The sequence below is a fragment of the Amblyraja radiata genome, chromosome X, assembly GCF_010909765.2.
Source record: "Amblyraja radiata isolate CabotCenter1 chromosome X, sAmbRad1.1.pri, whole genome shotgun sequence".
Taxonomy (NCBI): domain Eukaryota; kingdom Metazoa; phylum Chordata; class Chondrichthyes; order Rajiformes; family Rajidae; genus Amblyraja; species Amblyraja radiata.
This window is the reverse complement of record NC_045999.1, coordinates 2,836,459-2,854,489: the sequence shown is the minus strand read 5'-3', so window position 1 is coordinate 2,854,489 and position 18,031 is coordinate 2,836,459. Positions and strand designations below refer to the sequence as shown.

Here is an 18,031-nt window from a genome sequence, read left to right as displayed (position 1 = left end):
ATTTAGATCTAGCTCTTAGGGCTAAAAGAAACAAGTTATATGGAGAAAAAGCAGGAATGGGGTACTGATTTTAGACGAATGGCTGGCACGAGGGACCGAATGGCCTACTCCTGCACATATTTTTCTATGTTTCTATGTTTTTATATCCATCTGCTCTGAATGTTCCATCATTTTGACTGCAAAATGATGCCAATATTTTATTCACAGGATAGGCACAAAAAGCTGGAGTAGCTCAGCGGGACAGGCAACATCCCAGAGACGCTGCCTGTCCCGCTGAGTTACTCCAGCTTTTTGGTGTCTATCTTCGGTTTAAACCAGCATCTGCAGTTCCTTCCTACACTTTATTCACAGGGTCAGGTTGTGGAAAATGTCACTTGCCATTTTGTGACTGAAATATGCATGCAGTCCCCGAATGAATTCCCTGGCTGCATAAACTATCAGTTTGTCTGTCCATGTTTGGCAAAGAGCCGTGTATTCCGTTTAGTCCTTGAAATTAGGGATTTCTCTGAATGGAATTCAGGTGAAAGGCCTGGATAGAGTGGATGTGGAGAGGATTTTCCACTAGTGGGAGAGTCTAGGAATAGAGGTCATAGCCTCAGAACTAAAGGACGTTCCTTTAGAGAGGAGATGAGGAGGAATTCCTTTAGTCTGAGGGTGGTGAATCTGTGGAATTCATTCTCACACAAGGCAGTGGAGGCCAAGTCAGTGGATATTTTTAAGGCAGAGATAGACAGATTCTTGATTAGTACGGGTGTCAGAGGTTATGGGGAGAAGGCAGGAGAATGGGGTTAGGAGGGAGTGATCAGCCATGATTGAATGGCAGAGTAGCCTTGATGGGCCGAATGGTCTAATTTTTTTTTCCCATCACATGACCTTATGAATCAATTGCCACTCATAGAGGTGTTTGGAGCCACTTTTCTGCACCATTCATCTTTGGGCCAGGCAGCATCTATGGAAGGAGAATCCTCGTCCTCCCCCTCCCAATTTGCATAATGCAATGTTTACGATATTGAAGATTGAACGTAATTGAAAATCAGAACTGTGCACAGAATAATTTTAATTGACTCCCTAGGGACGACAGATGGCACAATGGGCTAAGTGTTCGGCTGGCGACCGGAAGGTAGCCGGTTCGAATCCCGCTTGGAGTGCATACTGTCGTTGTGTCCTTGGGCAAGACACTTCACCCACCTTTGCCTGTGTGTGAATGTGTGAATGTGTGTGAGTGATTGGTGGTGGTCGGAGGGGCCGTAGGCGCAGATTGGCAGCCACGCTTCCGTCAGTCTGCCCCAGGGCAGCTGTGGCTACAGAAGTAGCTTACCACCACCGAGTGTGACTGAGGAGTGAATGAATAATGCGATGTAAAGCGCCTTGAGTATTAGAAAGGCGCTATATAAATCCCATCCATTATTATTATTATTAGAAGTTCAAGTTAAATTAGTAAGAACTTCAAAGGTTAAGCAGAGAGGCAGGGGAATGGGGTTGCGTGAGAAAAATAGACCAGCCACGATTGAATGGCAGAGCAGACTCGATGGGCCGAATGGCCTAATTCTGCTCCCATATAGACAATAGACAATAGGTGCAGGAGTAGGCCATTCGGGCCCTTCGAGCCAGCACCGCCATTCAATGTGATCATGGCTGATCATCCCCAATCAGTACCCCGTTCCTGCCTTCTCCCCATATCCCCTGACTCCGCTATTTTTAAGAGCCCTTATGGTCCTGTGGTGTTATACCAGTTTTAATTGATAATGCTTGCAGAATGATGAAGAAGTGGACTGAACAGCTCTTTCTAATACAATTAATTTCACTGTAATTTCTTCAAGTCCTTGGATGAACATAAACTATGTCTGTTGTATAAATTGGGGAAAGTAGAAAAATCCCTGAATTACGTACAAGGGAATTGTCGGCAGTTAAGTGTTCTTTACATAAAGGAAAGATATTTAAGAAATAATTAGAACAATGCAGCTAGCTGTCCCCTACAACTTGACATTGAGGTGAGAGCCTAGATATACAAAGGCAGGGCGGGTGTACGCAAGTTGTCAACTTGTCTTTCAGGGGATAGTGTCATGGATTCATGGTCATACACCATGGAAACAGGCTCAACTTGTCCATGGTGACTAGGATGCCCCATCTGCACCAGTCCCACCTGCCTGCATTTGGCCCATATCCTTCTAAACCTAAGGTAAACAAAAAAGCTGGAGAAACTCAGCGGGTGCAGCAGCATCTATGGAGCGAAGGAAATAGGCAACGTTTCGGGCCGAAACCCTTCTTCAGACCTATCCTCCTTCTAAACCTATCCATTGACTTGGCCTCCACAGCCATCAGGGGCAATTCATTCCACAGATTCACCACCCTCTGACTAAAGAAATTCCTCATCATCATCTTTCCAAAGATACATATTTCTATTCTGAGGCTGTGGCCTCTGGTACTGACCTAGTGATCCTTTGTCCCATCTTCCCCGTGCCAACCAAGGGGCCTCATCTACACTAGTCCCACCTGCCTGCATTTGGCCCATACCCTAAACCTATCCTATCCTGTCCACAGCCACAGAAGGCAGTGGAGTAATTCACTGGATGTATTCAAGAGAGCTTCAACGGAATTAAGGGATGTGGGGAGAAAGCAGGAACGGGGTACTGATTTTGGATGATCAGCCATGATCATATTGAATGGCGGTGCTGGCTGGAAGGGCCGAATGACCTCTACTCCTGCACCTACTTTCTATGTTTCTATGTACTTGTCTAAATGCTTTTCAAACACCAAACACTCCCCATCTATGATTAGAGTCATGGTTCAAGAATGTTTGATTGTCATATGTCCCAGACAGAACAAGGAAATTCATACTAGATAAAAATGCTGGAGAAACTCAGCGGGTGAGGCAGCATCTATGGAGCGAATGAATAGGTGACGTTTCAGATCGAGACTCTTCTTCAGACCTCTTCAAATTCTTATACATCATTTACCGCAGGTTTACGGTGAAGTAGAAACAACTTAATAGGAATCTGAGGGGTAACTTTTTCACACTGAGGGTGGTGAGTGTATGGAACAAGCTGCCAGAGGAGGTAGTTGAGGCTGGGACTATCCCTAACATTTAAGAAACAGTTGGACAGGGACATGGATAGGACAGGTTTGGAGGGATATGGACCAAGCGCAGGCAGGTGGGACTAGTGTAGCTGGGACATGTTGGCCGGTGTGGGCAAGTTGGGCCGAAGGGCCTGTTTCAACTCTATGACTATGATTTATACTGCAGGATTCATTAACCCCTTCCTCAACTTTCCCAACAGACAGTATGAAAATTAAAATGACAATATGCTGTCACCCCTATCCCTCATATGGGACAAGGGGGGAGCCCTAAAAGGCCTAATCAAGAATCTATCTATCTATCTCTGCCTTAAACATATCCACCGACTTGGCCTCCACAGCCTTCTGTGGCAAAGAATCCCACAGATTCACCACCCTCTAACTAAAGACATTCCCCCTCCTCTCCTTTCCAATTGTGTGTCCTTTTATTCTGAGGCTGTGCCCTCTGGTTCTGGACTCCCAAACTAGTGGCCCTTCGGCCCGACTTTCCCATGCAGACCGAGATGCCCCATCTACACTGGTCCCACCTGCCTGTGTTTGGCCCATATCAGAATCAGAATCACACTTCATTCTCCAAGTATGTTTTGCAACATACGAGGCGAATATTGGCCATGTCAGCCATACAATTCAAAGCAACAGATCACCCAAAACCACATTTTAACATGAACATCCGCCACAGTGACTCCTCCACATTCCTCACTGTGATGGAAGGCGAAATAAAGTTCCTTCCCTTAGTTCTTCCTTGGTCGCGGGCCTTGAGCCCCCGTTGATGGGACGATCTTGGCTCCCGTAGCCGGAGGCGTTCGTGCCCTCCGCGTCGAGGCGATCAGCTCCCGCATCGGGGGGGATAATAATAATAATAATGGATGGGATTTATATAGCGCCTTTCTAATACTCAAGGCGCTTTACATCGCATTATTCATTCACTCCTCAGTCACACTCGGTGGTGGTAAGCTACTTCTGTAGCCACAGCTGCCCTGGGGCAGACTGACGGAAGCGTGGCTGCCAATCTGCGCCTACGGCCCCTCCGACCACCACCAATCACTCACACACATTCACACACAGGCAAAGGTGGGTGAAGTGTCTTGCCCAAGGACACAACGACAGTATGCACTCCAAGCGGGATTCGAACCGGCCACCTTCCGGGTTGCCAGCCGAACACTTAGCCCATTGTGCCATCTGTCGTCAGCTGTCAGCTCTAAACCTGGGTTAGGGGAGAGGAGAGAGAGAGGGGGGGGGGGGGGGGGGGGGGGGGGGGATGAGAGCTTTGGATTGAGGATGTGCCCAGCCCCCCCGGCCATGTTTCAGGGGGGACCTGGGCTGTCAGGTAGTCAGCAGCTTTCACCGTTTCTGAAATGTATCTTTTGCTGTTTCTAGGCTTTGTGAGTTTTGACAATCCAACCAGTGCTCAGGCTGCTATTCAGGCCATGAACGGCTTTCAGATTGGGATGAAGAGGCTAAAAGTGCAACTGAAACGACCAAAAGATGCTAATCGGCCGTACTGACCATCGCCTAAACCAGGTAGACACCCCGTCACTGAGTGAGCATTCAGGCAAAGTGATTCAGGGCTGCAGGCAACCAAGGGTTAATTCAGCCCAACCTTCCTGTCTATTGGGCTGGCACCGTGGCGCAGCTGCCACCTCATGGCGCCAGGGACCCGGGTTTGATCCTGTGTGTGTGTGTGTGTGTGTGTGTGTGTGTGTGTGTGTGTGTGTGTGTGTGTGTGTGTGTGTGTGTGTGTGTGTGTGTGTGTGTGTGTGTGCGTGTGTGTGCGTGTGTGTGTACGTGTGTGTACGTGTGTGTGTGCTGTCTGTGCGGAGTTTGCCCGTTCATCCCTGCGACCGCGTGGGTTTCCTCCGGGCGCTCCGGCTTCCGCCCACGTCCCAAAGCCGCGCGGGTTTGCGGGTTAATTGGCCCCTCTGTAAAATCGCCCCTTAGTGTGCAGGGAGTGGGATAGCATAGAACTAACGTGAACGGGTGGTCGATGGTCGGCGCGGACTCGGTGGGCCGAAGGGCCTGTTTCTATACGATATCTCTAAACTAAACGGCAATGTGAATAGACTACACACTTAGAATTAAAATTATTTACAATTATACTTTGGGATTAAGCCAAAAAAAAAGTAACTGGACTCTTTCTTTGTGAAGAACACTATTCATTCTGATCTATATTCCAGATAGGATAGATTCTGGATGTCAGGTGCGGTTGTCAGGGGCTGTGGGGAGAAGGCAAGAGAATGGGGTTGAGAGGGAGAGATAGATCAGCCATGATCGAATGGCGGGGTAGACCTGATGGGCCGAACGGCCTAATTCTGCTCCGATCACTTATGACCTTATGGATTGTGTTTTTAATGAATCATGTGTAGGGAGTGGGGGTGATGCTCTTTGAGAGAAGCTCTCGGATGATGTTGTCGATACTCTCTTGAGATCGTTTTAGGATTTTCTTTGCAATTCTCTCTAACTTATGATGTACCCCCTTCAAGACAGCAGCTGGTTAAACCAGGTTTGGTGGTCTCGACTCTCGAGGCTAGTTGGGGCAGCGTGACTCGAATATTTTCTTTGTGATCATCGCAGTGATTATCGGGTAGAGGTACCAGTGCCCTCAGGTCAAGTAGTATTGTATTACTAAAGTGTAATATTGTAGTGTTGTTGTGTAGTACAGTATCGCAGTCCTGTTCGAGGGCTTTAAGTAGTCCACACCCTTTCCATGTTAACTTAAGGGCCTGTCCCACTTAGGCGATTTTTAGGGGACTGCCAGGGAACTTGGACATTGGGATTCACCTACAACACCTGGTGCCAACCTACGACAGCAAAATTGTCGGCGAAAAATTTTCAACATGTTGAACATTTTGCAGCAGTCGCCTGTAATCGCCCCAAAAATCTCCTAGGTGGGACAGGCCCTTTAGAAAACTGCATCAAATAATATTTGTGGTGTTCTAGTTTCAAAGCAATCCAAGACTTCCCTTTGCAATGCAGAACATTCTTAATATTATTTCGGATGTGCGGTATTTTAGAGATGTATTCACGCTTGGCTGACGCATCTTTGTGAAGAATGAAGGGCCTGTCCCACTTGCGTGTCATTTACGTGACATCATTTACGCGTCACGACGCGTGCATGGCGTGCATTACACGCACATGGTACGTGACGTGCGGTTGCGCGCGGCGCCCCAGGACTTTGGGATCCACAAAATCTTCGCGCGCCACCTACGTGACCAGCTAATGACGCCCAAGTGGAACAGGCCCTTAAGGTTATATGGTTATATGGGTTATGGTATGAGTGCAGGCAGGTGGGACTAAGGGAAAAAAGTTGTTCGGCACGGACTTGTAGGGCCGAGATGGCCTGTTTCCGTGCTGTAATTGTTATATGGTTATATATGGTTATATGGCAGCTGTTTTTCGGTGTGGAGTGAGTACTTGTGTATATCTATGTTTGCATACCCCTGTGTGTGTGTGTGTGGGGGTGGGGGGGTTGCGGTGCTCGTGTGCGTTAGTGTGTAAGAGTGTGAGAATTGGGGCTGGGGAGAATTGCCGGGGTTATTGGAGAGAACTGACAGCAGAGTAAAGTGGGAGAGTCTGGAACTAGAGGTCGCAGCCTCAGAATTAAAGGGCGCTCCTTTAGGAAGAAGTTGAGGAGGAATTTCTTTAGTCGGAGGGTGGTGAATCTGTGGAATTCATTGCCGCAGAAGGGTGTGGAGGCCAAGAATGATCCCAGGAATGAGTGAGTTAACATATGATGAGCGTTTGACAGCACTCACTGGAGTTTAGAAGAATGAGGGGCGATCTCATCGAAACGTACCAAATAGTGAAAGGCTTGGATAGAGTGGATGTGGAGAGGATGTTTCCACTAGTGGGAGAGTCTAGGCCCAGAGGCCTAAGAATTAAAGGACGTTCCTATGGAAGGTGAAGAGAAGAAATGTCTTTAGTTCTCTCCACATCCATGCCATCCAAGCCTTTCACTATTCTGTACGTTTCAAGGAGGTTCCCTCCTCATTCTTCTCAACTCCAGCGAATGCTCATCGTAAGTTAGCCCACTCATTCCTTGGGATCATTCTCCTCTGGACCCTCTCCAGAGCCGGCACAGATACGGTGCATCTGCAGTTCCATGTTTTTTCAACTCTTCACTCTATTGCCTGCCAAGTCTGGCCCTGCCCCTCCTCTCTTCCATGCGCCCCCACCCAATACAAACAGTTCGAAGAAGGGTCCCATCCCAAAATGTCACCAATCTATCCACGTTCTCCAGAGATGCAGCCTGACCCGCTGAGTTACTCCAGCACTTTGTGGCTTTTCCTTTGGAGCCAATATATGCAGTTCCTTGTCTCCATTGTATCTCTCTCTCTTGCTGTCTTTCTCCAAATCTTTCTCTCCCTTCGAACTTAGAGCAGTACAGCCCAGAACTGGCCCCTCAACCCACAACGGAACACTGGCTCAGCGGTAGAGTTGCTGCCTCACGGCGCCAGAGAACCGGGTTCGATCCTGACCACGGGTGCTGTCTGTGCAGAGTTTGCACGTTCTCCCTGTGGCCCCATGCCTTTTCTCCCATACTCCAAAAAACCTCCAGGTTTGCAGGTTAAATGGCTTCCGTAAATTGTCCCCAGTGTGTGTAGGATTGGAAACTGGGATGTCACAGAGCGAGTGTGTACCGGGCCGATCGATGGTCAGCGTTGACCCTTTGGGCCGAAGGGCCTGTTTCCACGCTGTATCTCTGAACTGATGGAAGGTATATCTGTGGAACTCTCTGCCACAGAAGGTAGTTGAGGCCACAGTTCGTTGGCTATATTTACGAGGGAGTTAGATGTGGCCCTTGTGGCTAAAGGGATCAGGGGGTATGGAGAGAAGGCAGGTACAGGATACTGAGTTGGATGATCAGCCATGATCATATTGAATGGCGGTGCAGGCTCGACGGGCCGAATGGCCTACTCCTGCACCTATTTTCTATGTTTCTATACGTGTGTAGAAGGGAGGGAAGAGAGGGGGGATTAAAGGGAAATAAGGCATATAGAAACATAGAAACATAGACAATAGGTGCAGGAGTAGGCCATTCGGCCCTTCGAGCCTGCACTACCATTCAATATGATCATGGCTGATCATCCAACTCAGTATCCTGTACCTGCCTTCTCTCCATACCCCCTGATCCCTTTAACCACAAGGGCCAAATCTAACTCCCTCTTAAATATAGCCAATGAACTGTGGCCTCAACTACCTTCTCTGGCAGAGAATTCCACAGATTCACCACTCTCTGTGTGTGAAAATGTTTTCCTCATCTCGATCCTAAAAGATTTCCCCCTTATCCTTAAACTCTGACCCCCTTGTCCTGGACTTCCCCAACATCGGGAAAAATCTTCCTGCATCTAGCCTGTCCAACCACTTAAGAATTTTGATAAGATCCCCCCTCAAACTTCTAAATTCTAGCGAGTACAAACCGAATCTATCCAGTCTTTCTTCACATGAAAGTCCTGACATCCCAGGAATCAGTCTGGTAATATAAAAGGGATTTGGGGTTGGGAGACGAGGAGGGGAAGGCAGCAGGGTGACTACATGGATGGGAGAATGGGAGAATTGGGTGGAACTGGTGATTTTCCCCATGATAGCTCGACCCACAATATCTCGAGTGGGTTCTCTGCGCAGTTTAGAGTTTTGCCACAAGGTGGTGCCAGCATCTCCCTGCCTGGGAAAACTCTCAGTCTGACCATCAACATGAACTTCATTGTGGCCAAACTAAACAGAAAACCTCCTGCTTAATCTCAACAAAGGTTACGCACCGGATTTGATGCAAGAAATAACGCCTGCTTTTAACTGCACATTGTTTTGTGTTAGATTTAATAGATTTGCTCATTTAATCAGATGTGTGCTTTTCCAGCCAACATCATGTACAAGGGCATGAACAATCTCAATCCCACGACAAGGTTTTATTGCACCAAGAATTAAATTCTGGTTCGTATTACACCTCACGCTGCCTCGGCAAAGGCCAGTCGCACCCCAGCCACTCCCTCTTCTCCCCTCTCCCATCAGGCAAGAGGTACAGAAGTGTGAAAACGCACACCTCCAGATTCAGGGACAGTTTCTTCCCAGGCAACTGAATCATCCTACCACAACCAGAGAGCAGTCCTGAACTACTATCCACCTCTTTGGTGACCCTCGGACTATCTTCGATCGGACTTTGCTGGCTTTACCTTGCACTAAACGATATTCCCTTCTCATATATCTGTACATTGTAAATGGCTGGATTGTAATCATGTATTGTGTTTCTGTGACCGGTTAGCATGTCACTGTACCTCAGTACACGTGACAATAAACTGGACTGAACTGACGATTCTTTGTAGAAACACAGAACTGCAGATGCTGGTCTATACCAAAGATAGAGACAAAGAGCAGGAGTAACTCAGCGGGTCAGGCAGCACCTCTGGAGAAAAATGATGGGTAACATTTCGGGTCTGAAGAAACATAGAAACATAGAAAATAAGTGCAGGAGTAGGTCCTTCGAGCCAGCACCGCCATTCAATATGATCATGGCTGATCATCTAAAATCAGTACCCCGTTCCTGCTTTTTCCCCATATCCCTTGATTCCGTTAGCCCTTAAAGCTAAATCTAACCCTCTCATGAAAACATCCAGTGAATTGGCCTCCACTGCCTTCTGTGGCAGAGAGTTCCACACAGATCCACAACTCTCTGGGTGAAAAGGTTTTTCCTCGTCTCAGTCCTAAATGACCTACCCCTTATTCTTAAACTGTGTGTGACCCCTGGTCCTAGACTCCCCCAACATGGGGAACATTTTTCCTGCATTCAGCCTGTCCAATCCCCAAAGAATTTGATGTGATCCCCTCTCATCTTTCTAAACTCCAGAGTGTACAAGCCCAGTCGACCCATTCTTTCATCATATGTCAGTCCCGCCATCCCGGGAATTAACCTGCTGAACCTACGCTGCACTCCCTCAACGGCAAGAAGGGTCACATCCCAACAAAGTTCGATGTTCCACAGAGATGCTGCCTGAACCGCTGAGTTGCTTGAGTTTACCACAAGAGGGAGCGTTTGTTCCAATGAAGCCTCATTGAAAATGCGAGGTTTAAATTGGCATATTTGAGAAATTGATTAGTTTTAAAAAGGTCGCTGCAGCCATTATGCAATCAAATGCACTGAAATAAATCTTTAGACTTGATTAACGAGGGCAGCTCATTTCCCTTTGACTGATCAAGCTTCGTCACGTTCCTTGGGGCCATTCCGTAATTCATCTCATCAGTGTGTTTGTGAATTGTGAAATCAGACATCACTGTTGTAATTTATTAAAAACATTCTTCATCTGTATAAATCTTTACACATTATGGGAATAAATGGGGAAGGGAGGATTTCAATGTAAAATGCCTCATATTGTGTTTTGAATTGTATTCTGTCTTTACTTTGTGTACTAGTCATGTCTCTACTATTTATTTCATTCCCCTTACATGTTTTTCCTCTACCTGCTAAATTTTTGTAAGGTGTCCTTGAGACTCTTGAAAGGCGCCCATAAATAAAATGTATTATTATTATTATTATTATTATTAAAATGGTTACCGCGTTTCCCGAGTACCTGCCGTTAGCGTTACGAGCCGCTAAGAGACGTCCCCGAGCTCCGACGTGCCCGCTACGTACATTCCACGTGCTTACCACGAGTTTGATTTTGATTTTTAAACTCGGGAGAGCTCTTGAATGAACTCGTACGGTGGGACAGCCCCCTTTAGAATGTTCTCCTTGAGGTTGGTAATGTTGGAACCAGGCATCGAATGTTGGAACCTCAGCCTCCGATGAAAATGCCAAGTAAATGGAGATAGAGTGATAGGTGGAGACAGGGTTACAATGACAACACAACGCCCAGGTTCGGAGTAGAGATGAAGGGGGCACCAGCCAAGCGATGGTGTATTAAACCCCATGTTGTTCCGTTGTGTAAGTTATGTCGTTACACCTATGTCTCTTTTCTTTTCATTGTTGAAAGAGTGTCGTGCAAGAAGAGGTAATGATACTCTGGGCGTGGGAAGAGGGGGGGGGGGGGGTGAGGACGGAGTTTTTGAAAGAAAGTAAAGAAAGTAAACGCCTTCCTCCTGCTTCTCCAAAAAACATTTTCTTTTCTCTTGCAACTGAAAACCCTATGAAACCAGGCAGGGCCCACTCATAGCAGCTGACACGCACGCTCCCTCCCAAAACCCTGAGGCGTTACCTAACAACACTAGCAGTTACGGGGAAGGGCAACTTCCCCCCGAGCAGTAAGTTGGCCGTTTTCTGCAGCGTAGGTGTGGTGTGAAGAAGTCCTACCCTGTGGCGGACTGTTGCATGAAGTGAGGTCCCGTGTTTCAACGTCTATTTCTTTGCCAGTTGTGCCAGTTCGTTATTGGTATTGCCTTGGTGATCGTTGTAAGTAAACCTGGTCACAATCCTGACCAGAATGTGCCCGTGGGTTTAATATTGCCGTCTTTGTAGTGTGACCTTCTATGTTGTGGTGGAATATTGAATGTGCAACGTATTTATCGAGAGAAAAATAGATCGAGAGTTGGCTTCTTTATCCTGCAATCTCCTTGCTATTTCACCACTGGTCATGAATATCTATATCACCGACCGATGCCTTTTTCAATATCTTGACACTAAAGATTATATTGAAGAAATGCAAGGACCTTTTCCATTTTTGCCGGGAGTATCAGTGCATAATTATTGCACCATCTTGGAGAGAAAGGTGACACAAATTTGCCTTCCCTCCTTCAGAAACTCTTCACGGAGACACCTCCTCAGTTTCACAGCTTCTCAGAAGGCTGCAAGTGTCTCACCAGCAGCTTCACCAGTTCATAGACGCAGCATGCTGGAGTAACTCAGCAGGTCAGGCAGCATCTGTGGAGAACATGAAACGTCACCTATCCATGTTCTGCACAGATGCTGCCTGACCCGCTGAGTTACTCCAGCATGCTGTGAAACGTCACCTATCCATGTTCTCCACAGATGCTGCCTGACCCGCTGAGTTACTCCAGCACTCTGTGAAACGTCACCTATCCATGTTCTCCACAGATGCTGCCTGACCCACGGAGCTAAGGAAATAGGCAACGTTTCGGGCCGAAATCCTTCTGGAAATAGGCAACGTTTCGGGCCGAAACCCTTACGGGTTTCGTCCCGAAACGTTGCCTATTTCCTTCGCTCCATAGATGCTGCTGCACCCGCTGAGTTACTCCAGCACTCTGTGAAACGTCACCTATCCATGTTCTCCACAGATGCTGCCTGACCCGCTGAGTTACTCCAGCTCTTTACATTTACGATATGTACAATACTAAATGATTCAAACCAAAACACACCTCCATAGTACAAGTAAAACGAATATTCTTAAATTACTTTCCCCGTCCTTGTCCCACCCCCCCCCGCGGTGCCCAGCGGCCCGGACATCCTCCCAGGCCCCCATGGACAGCGTCTAACCCCACCCGGGCACGGACGTAACCCCGGGCAAGGGGCTCGGGCAGAGCCCTCCACCGCCTGGTGCCGTGACTCGCGGATGGCCAGCTTGGCCAGGCCCAGGAGCAACCAAACCAGGGACGTCTTTAACCCGACCCTCTCCCCTACGCACAGGGTGTCCAAAGATGAGGGCGGTGGGTGTGAATTCCCGCCGGCCCCTTTAGATGCTGGTGGATAGTGGATAGCCAGGTCTGGGAGAGACAAAGGCAATTTTGTGTTACTGAGTATATCGACCATGCGTGAAATGGGAAGGGTCCTCCACTGTATATTGCTGGTGCTGTAGGATTGTTACTTGTGACTGTGGTTTCATTTCTGGTTTCAAGCAGAGCTGCTGTGTTTGCGTTCAATGGATTCTAAACTGTGCATGGTTGTTCCTCTCCACCCTGGCATGCACCAGTGACAACGTTGACACTTTACTCAGCTTGGTCTTTCCTTTTGTGAAGTTGTTTCTGGTGAACGGTCAGCTCTGGTGCGGTGAATCCTAGCGAGTGGTTAAACCCTGCGTCGTTCAGTGGCACAGCTAGGGCACGTTACAGTTTGTATACAGAGAACCACACAGCCCACTCGGCCCATCTCGACCTACCTGCCCCATCTAAACCAACTAGCCAATTAGAAACATAGAAAATAGGTGCAGGAGTAAGGCCATTCGGCCCTTCGAGCCTGCACCGCCATTCGATATGATCATGGCTGATCATCCAACTCAGTATCCTGTACCTGCCTTCTCTCCATACCCCCTGATCCCTTTAGCCACAAGGGCCCGTTAGCCCCAAGAGCTAAATCTAACCCTTTCTTGAAAACATCCAGTGAATTGGCCTCCACTGCCTTCTGTGGCAGAGAATTCCACAGATTCACAACTCTCTGGGTGAAAATGTTTTTCCTCATCTCAGCCCTAAATGGCCGACCCCTTATTCTTAAACTGTGTGTGATCCCTGGTTCTGGACTCCCCCAACATGGGGAACATGTTTCCAGCATCTAGCCTGTCCAATCCCTTAAGTATTTTTCCCTGCATTTGGCCCATTTCCCTCTAAACCAGTGATTGCCGAACAATTTTGTGCCACAGCCCACCTCAGCTCTGTAAACATATCCCCAACTCAATAGACAATAGGTGCAGGAGTAGGCCATTCGGCCCTTCGAGCCAGCACCAGATTCAGGGACAGCTGTTATCAGGCATCTGAATCATCCTACCACAACCAGAGAGCAGTCCTGAACTACTATCCACCTCTTTGGTGACCCTCGGACTATCCTTGATCGGACTTTGCTGGCTTTACCTTGCACTAAACGTTATTCCCTTATCATGTATCTATACACTGTAAACGGCTCGATTGTAATCATGCATTGTCTTTCTGCTGACTGGTTAGCACACCCACCTCCCTCAGGTCCCGATTAAATCTTCCCCCCCCCCCTCACCTTAACCCTATGTCCTCTGGTTCTTGAGTCCCCAACCTGAGTAACACATGTTACACCCTATCCGTTCCCCTCAGTGATTAGAAGGCTCTACATGTGAAAAGGCAATTGATTTCACACCTTTTCTCCAAGTCTAATGTTCGCAAAACCTTATCTCAAGGCAAGGAATATAAGAAATTGTTAAATATGGGGAAAAATAGTATGAATACTATTTGTAATACAAAACCTAGCTTTGCCACTGAATGCTTACTAGATGCTTTCCACAAGTAATGATCTTCATGTTGTATTAATGCATATTTTTTGTCTTTATGTTGTTCCCTCTCCCTCTCTGTTTCTCTCTCCCTCCTTCCCTCTCTCTCCCTCTCCCTTTATCCCTCTCCCTCTCCCCTTCCCTCTATCCCTCTCTCCCTCTCTTCCTCTCCCTTTCTCCCTCCCCCTCTCCCCCTCTCCCCCTCCCCCTCTCCCTCTCCCTCTCTCTCCCTCTCCCCCTCTCTCTCTCCCCCTCTCCCTCTCCCTCTCCCTCTCACTCCCTCTCTCTCTCCCTCACTCCCCCTCTCCCCCTCCCCCTCCCCGTCTCCCTTTCTCTCTCTCTCTCTCTCTCTCCCTCCCTCTCCCTCTCCCTCTCCCTCCCCCTCTCCCCCTCCCCCTCTCCCTCTCCCTCTCCCTTTCTCCCTCTCTCCCTCTCCCTCTCCCTCTCCCTCTCCCTCTCCCTCTCCCTCTCCCTCTCCCTCTTCCCTCTCACCTCTCCCCTTCCCTCTATCCCTCTCCCCTCTCCCTCTCCCTCTCCCTCCCCCTCTCCCTCTCCCTCTCCCTCTCCCTCTCCCTCTCCCCTTCCCTCTATCCCTCTATCCCTCTCCCTCTCTCCCTCTCTCCCTCTCAGGTTGGAAACATCGCCACATTCAATGATACCTTGTCACAAGTGCAGTCTGAAAACTAAATGACTTTTTTTTTTGCTGCAAATCACTGTGGATGATTAGATTTCAAAGTGGGGGGGGAATTCCCCCCCCACCCCCCCCCCCCCCCCCCGGCTCGGGAACGATTTGGGGGAATTAAAAATGTATGTTGGATGGGATAAAAATTAAAAAAAAACAAAAAAATGACAAGAAATTAAATTCATAATTGCGCTGGAACTGTGGTAAGGGGCATTGAGATATTCCGTGGCTGAGTTTATCAGAAAGCACGGAACAACTTTTCAGAGGATTATACGATAATTACAGACTTTTCAATTTAACCAAAGCCAGCTGGATAAGTGTGTGTGTGTGCCTAAGACAAATGTGATATGTGTCTCTGAAACAGAGAGGATATTACAGATTTAAAGGGAAGCATTTACAAAGGCTGGCACAGAGACTTAACAAGTGTACTACTGTAAATCACATCATTCCTTAGACGAGTAGGGACCAAAGGACCAAATTTTTTTAATATCTTATAGTTGTAAGTAAAACACGAAAAAAAAAAATAGATCATACCATTTCATGGTGACTTAGGACAAAATACTTGTGCGTTCAAGGAAAGGCTTCATAGGATTTAAGAGTCATTTTAGGGTTGGCACTCAGACTAGAAAGACAATCGATTCTGCGATTATATTGGAGCAGAAAAAATTCATTTTATATTCCTGAAAGCAGACTTATGAGCTGTGTCCCAATGTACAGTAGCTGAGGAAATAACAGGATGTTCATTATAAAAGCACTAGAGGTTACTTGTAAAACAATTTAGAAATGCTGTTCTTGCTGTTCCTAAGCATTTATTTAGTACTAGTACTATCGGGAAAAAAAAATCTGTTCGTATCGGATCAGATCTGTTGATTGAGTTTGTTTCTCAGGCAGTGTGATGGGTCTACTATTCAGGAGTCTTATGTCCTTATAATGACTGTCCAAAGGTCATAAGATGATAAGTGATGGGAGCAGAATTAGGCCATTTGGCCCATCATTCAATCATGGCTGTTCTAACCCTTCAACTCTACACCATAAAAATATCCATTGACTTGTCCTGCACAGCCTTCCGTGACAATGAATTCCACAGACTCACCACCCTCTGACTGAAGAAATTCATCCGCATCTCCTGCCTAAAGAAACGTCCTTTAATTCTGAGTCTCTTAAGGGCCTGTCCCACTTGGCCAGCATTTGCGCGCCATTTACGTGACCTGCTAGCGTGTGGTTAGCATGTGGGTAGCGTGTGGGTAGCGCAGGGAGCGGCGTGGAGGAGTGTGGACTTCGTCCTGCACAGAATCTTCACATGCCACCGGCCTGTTGCGTAACTAACGGCCAAAGTGGGACAGGCCCTTTAGCCGTATGCAATATGAATTGCAACCAAATGTTGCTGTATGTCAAGGTGTTGACCCCGACCCACTAGCACTCACTCATAGCCATTCTCACACTATCCAACATCCAACATGGAACAGCACAGCACAGAACAGGGCCCACAATATCTGTGCCAAACGTGATGCCAAATTCAACTAACGCCCTCTTCCTGCACGACATCCATATCCCTACATCCACACATCCATGTGCCTATCTAAGAGTGTCTTAAACCCCACTAATGTATCTCCTTTCACCATCACCCCCCGGCAACATGTCCCAGGTATGCACCGCCCTCTGAGTAGAAAACTTGCCCCACCTTTAAACTTTCCCCCGCGACCCTGAAAATATTTGACATTTCCGCCCTGAGAAAAAGGCTCTGATTGTCTACCATTTCTTTGCCGTCCATAATTTGGGAACATTCTCCCCTCAGCCTCCAATGCTCTAGAGAAAAAGCTTTCTCCAACCTCTCCTTATGAGTAATACCTTCTAATCTAGGCAGCATCCCGGTGAATGCAAACTCCACCAAGCCCAGCCCTGTGTAGGGAGGAACTGTAGATTCTGGAGATAGACACAAGATGCTGGAGATACTCAGCGGGACAGGCAGCATCGCCGGGGAGAAGGGATGGTGGCGTTTCGGATCGAGAAGGGTCTCGACCTGTAACAACACCCGTTCCTTCTCTCCAGAGGTGCAAGCAGCAGCCATGTTCTGGTTTGGGCTTGAGTGGTTATGGCTAGATACTTCCTCCCTCTGTTTCCAAAGTGTTGACCTGCCTTCGTGAGATTTGGACTCAGACTGCCCGGATTTTGAATCCAGCCACCTACCCACAAATGAATATAACGCACCAAAGCACACAACCACAAGAATTTCTCTCCTGCTCTCCTTGGCCTGATCAAGCCATCAATGGGAAGTCTAAGGGTAAGACATGGACACTACTTTGCCTGAGAAACAAATAGGTCGATTCAGTCATTTTATATTATGAACCAGCAGTAATGCATAAAAAGTCCGCTTTCAATGAGGAAGAATAACATATCTTACATTAGTTACCAACATTGGCAACGTCCTTGCTTCTGCTCATCATAAACTTCAGAACAGATGAAGGAGACTGCATTTGCATTACGCCTGCAGAACGATGCATTCAAGCGATAAGCTTTTAACTAACAAATTCCTCTCGTTGCAGGTACTGCAAATTAGCTACCAAGACTTTGCTGCATTTGTACATATAGTATAGCATATTTTTCTTTCTTTACCAATGATTTTCTTTATAATACACAGATGAATTAAAAAAATGGATTTAAGATTTACAATAATATGTGTTACCATAATATTAAATGAAATTTTAAAAGGAAAATGGGGCAATGCAGATATTTGTTCAGCCCATCTATTTAAGATCTGATATTTAAATAATTTATTATTTGCTATTTATGATCAGATTTAAGGACATTTTTTATCACTGTTGTTTCTTGAATTTTAATAATTTAATTGCCATAATGCCGCTCTTATTTATTTATCGGGTGGGTGGGGGGGGTGGAAAGATTCTCTGCCCTCTCACTTTTACTGCCAGATATGTAATTTAACTTGGAGATTGTACAGATAAGCAGAACACGCGCCCTGTAATTCTGACAACTTGATGTCGTGTAAAACAATTAAAGTAGTTCTGTAGGTAACGCTATTCTGCTTTGACTGAAATAAAATACAGTCCGGTGGAAAGCTCAAATCTGTCTAGTGTTTTATTGCTCGAAGATGGTCTCGACTCTCACCCCTGGTTTCCGTGAAGGATCGACCGATGTGTGTGTGCGTGTG

At 47.1% G+C, this 18,031-nt stretch overlaps 1 protein-coding gene across 1 annotated transcript in view; it reads left to right on the top strand.

The window, feature by feature from the left end:
• The window catches only part of LOC116968217 (CUGBP Elav-like family member 4), a 122,598-nt gene extending 107,675 nt beyond the window's left edge, over nucleotides 1–14,923 (top strand). Inside the window, exons 11-12 of the mRNA XM_033014883.1 lie at nucleotides 4,453–4,596; nucleotides 14,814–14,923. Of these exons, the coding sequence (XP_032870774.1) occupies nucleotides 4,453–4,580 (128 nt within the window). The 3' untranslated portion in view covers nucleotides 4,581–4,596; nucleotides 14,814–14,923. The remainder of the gene's footprint in view (nucleotides 1–4,452; nucleotides 4,597–14,813) is intronic.
• The last annotated feature ends 3,108 nt before the right edge of the window (nucleotides 14,924–18,031 follow it).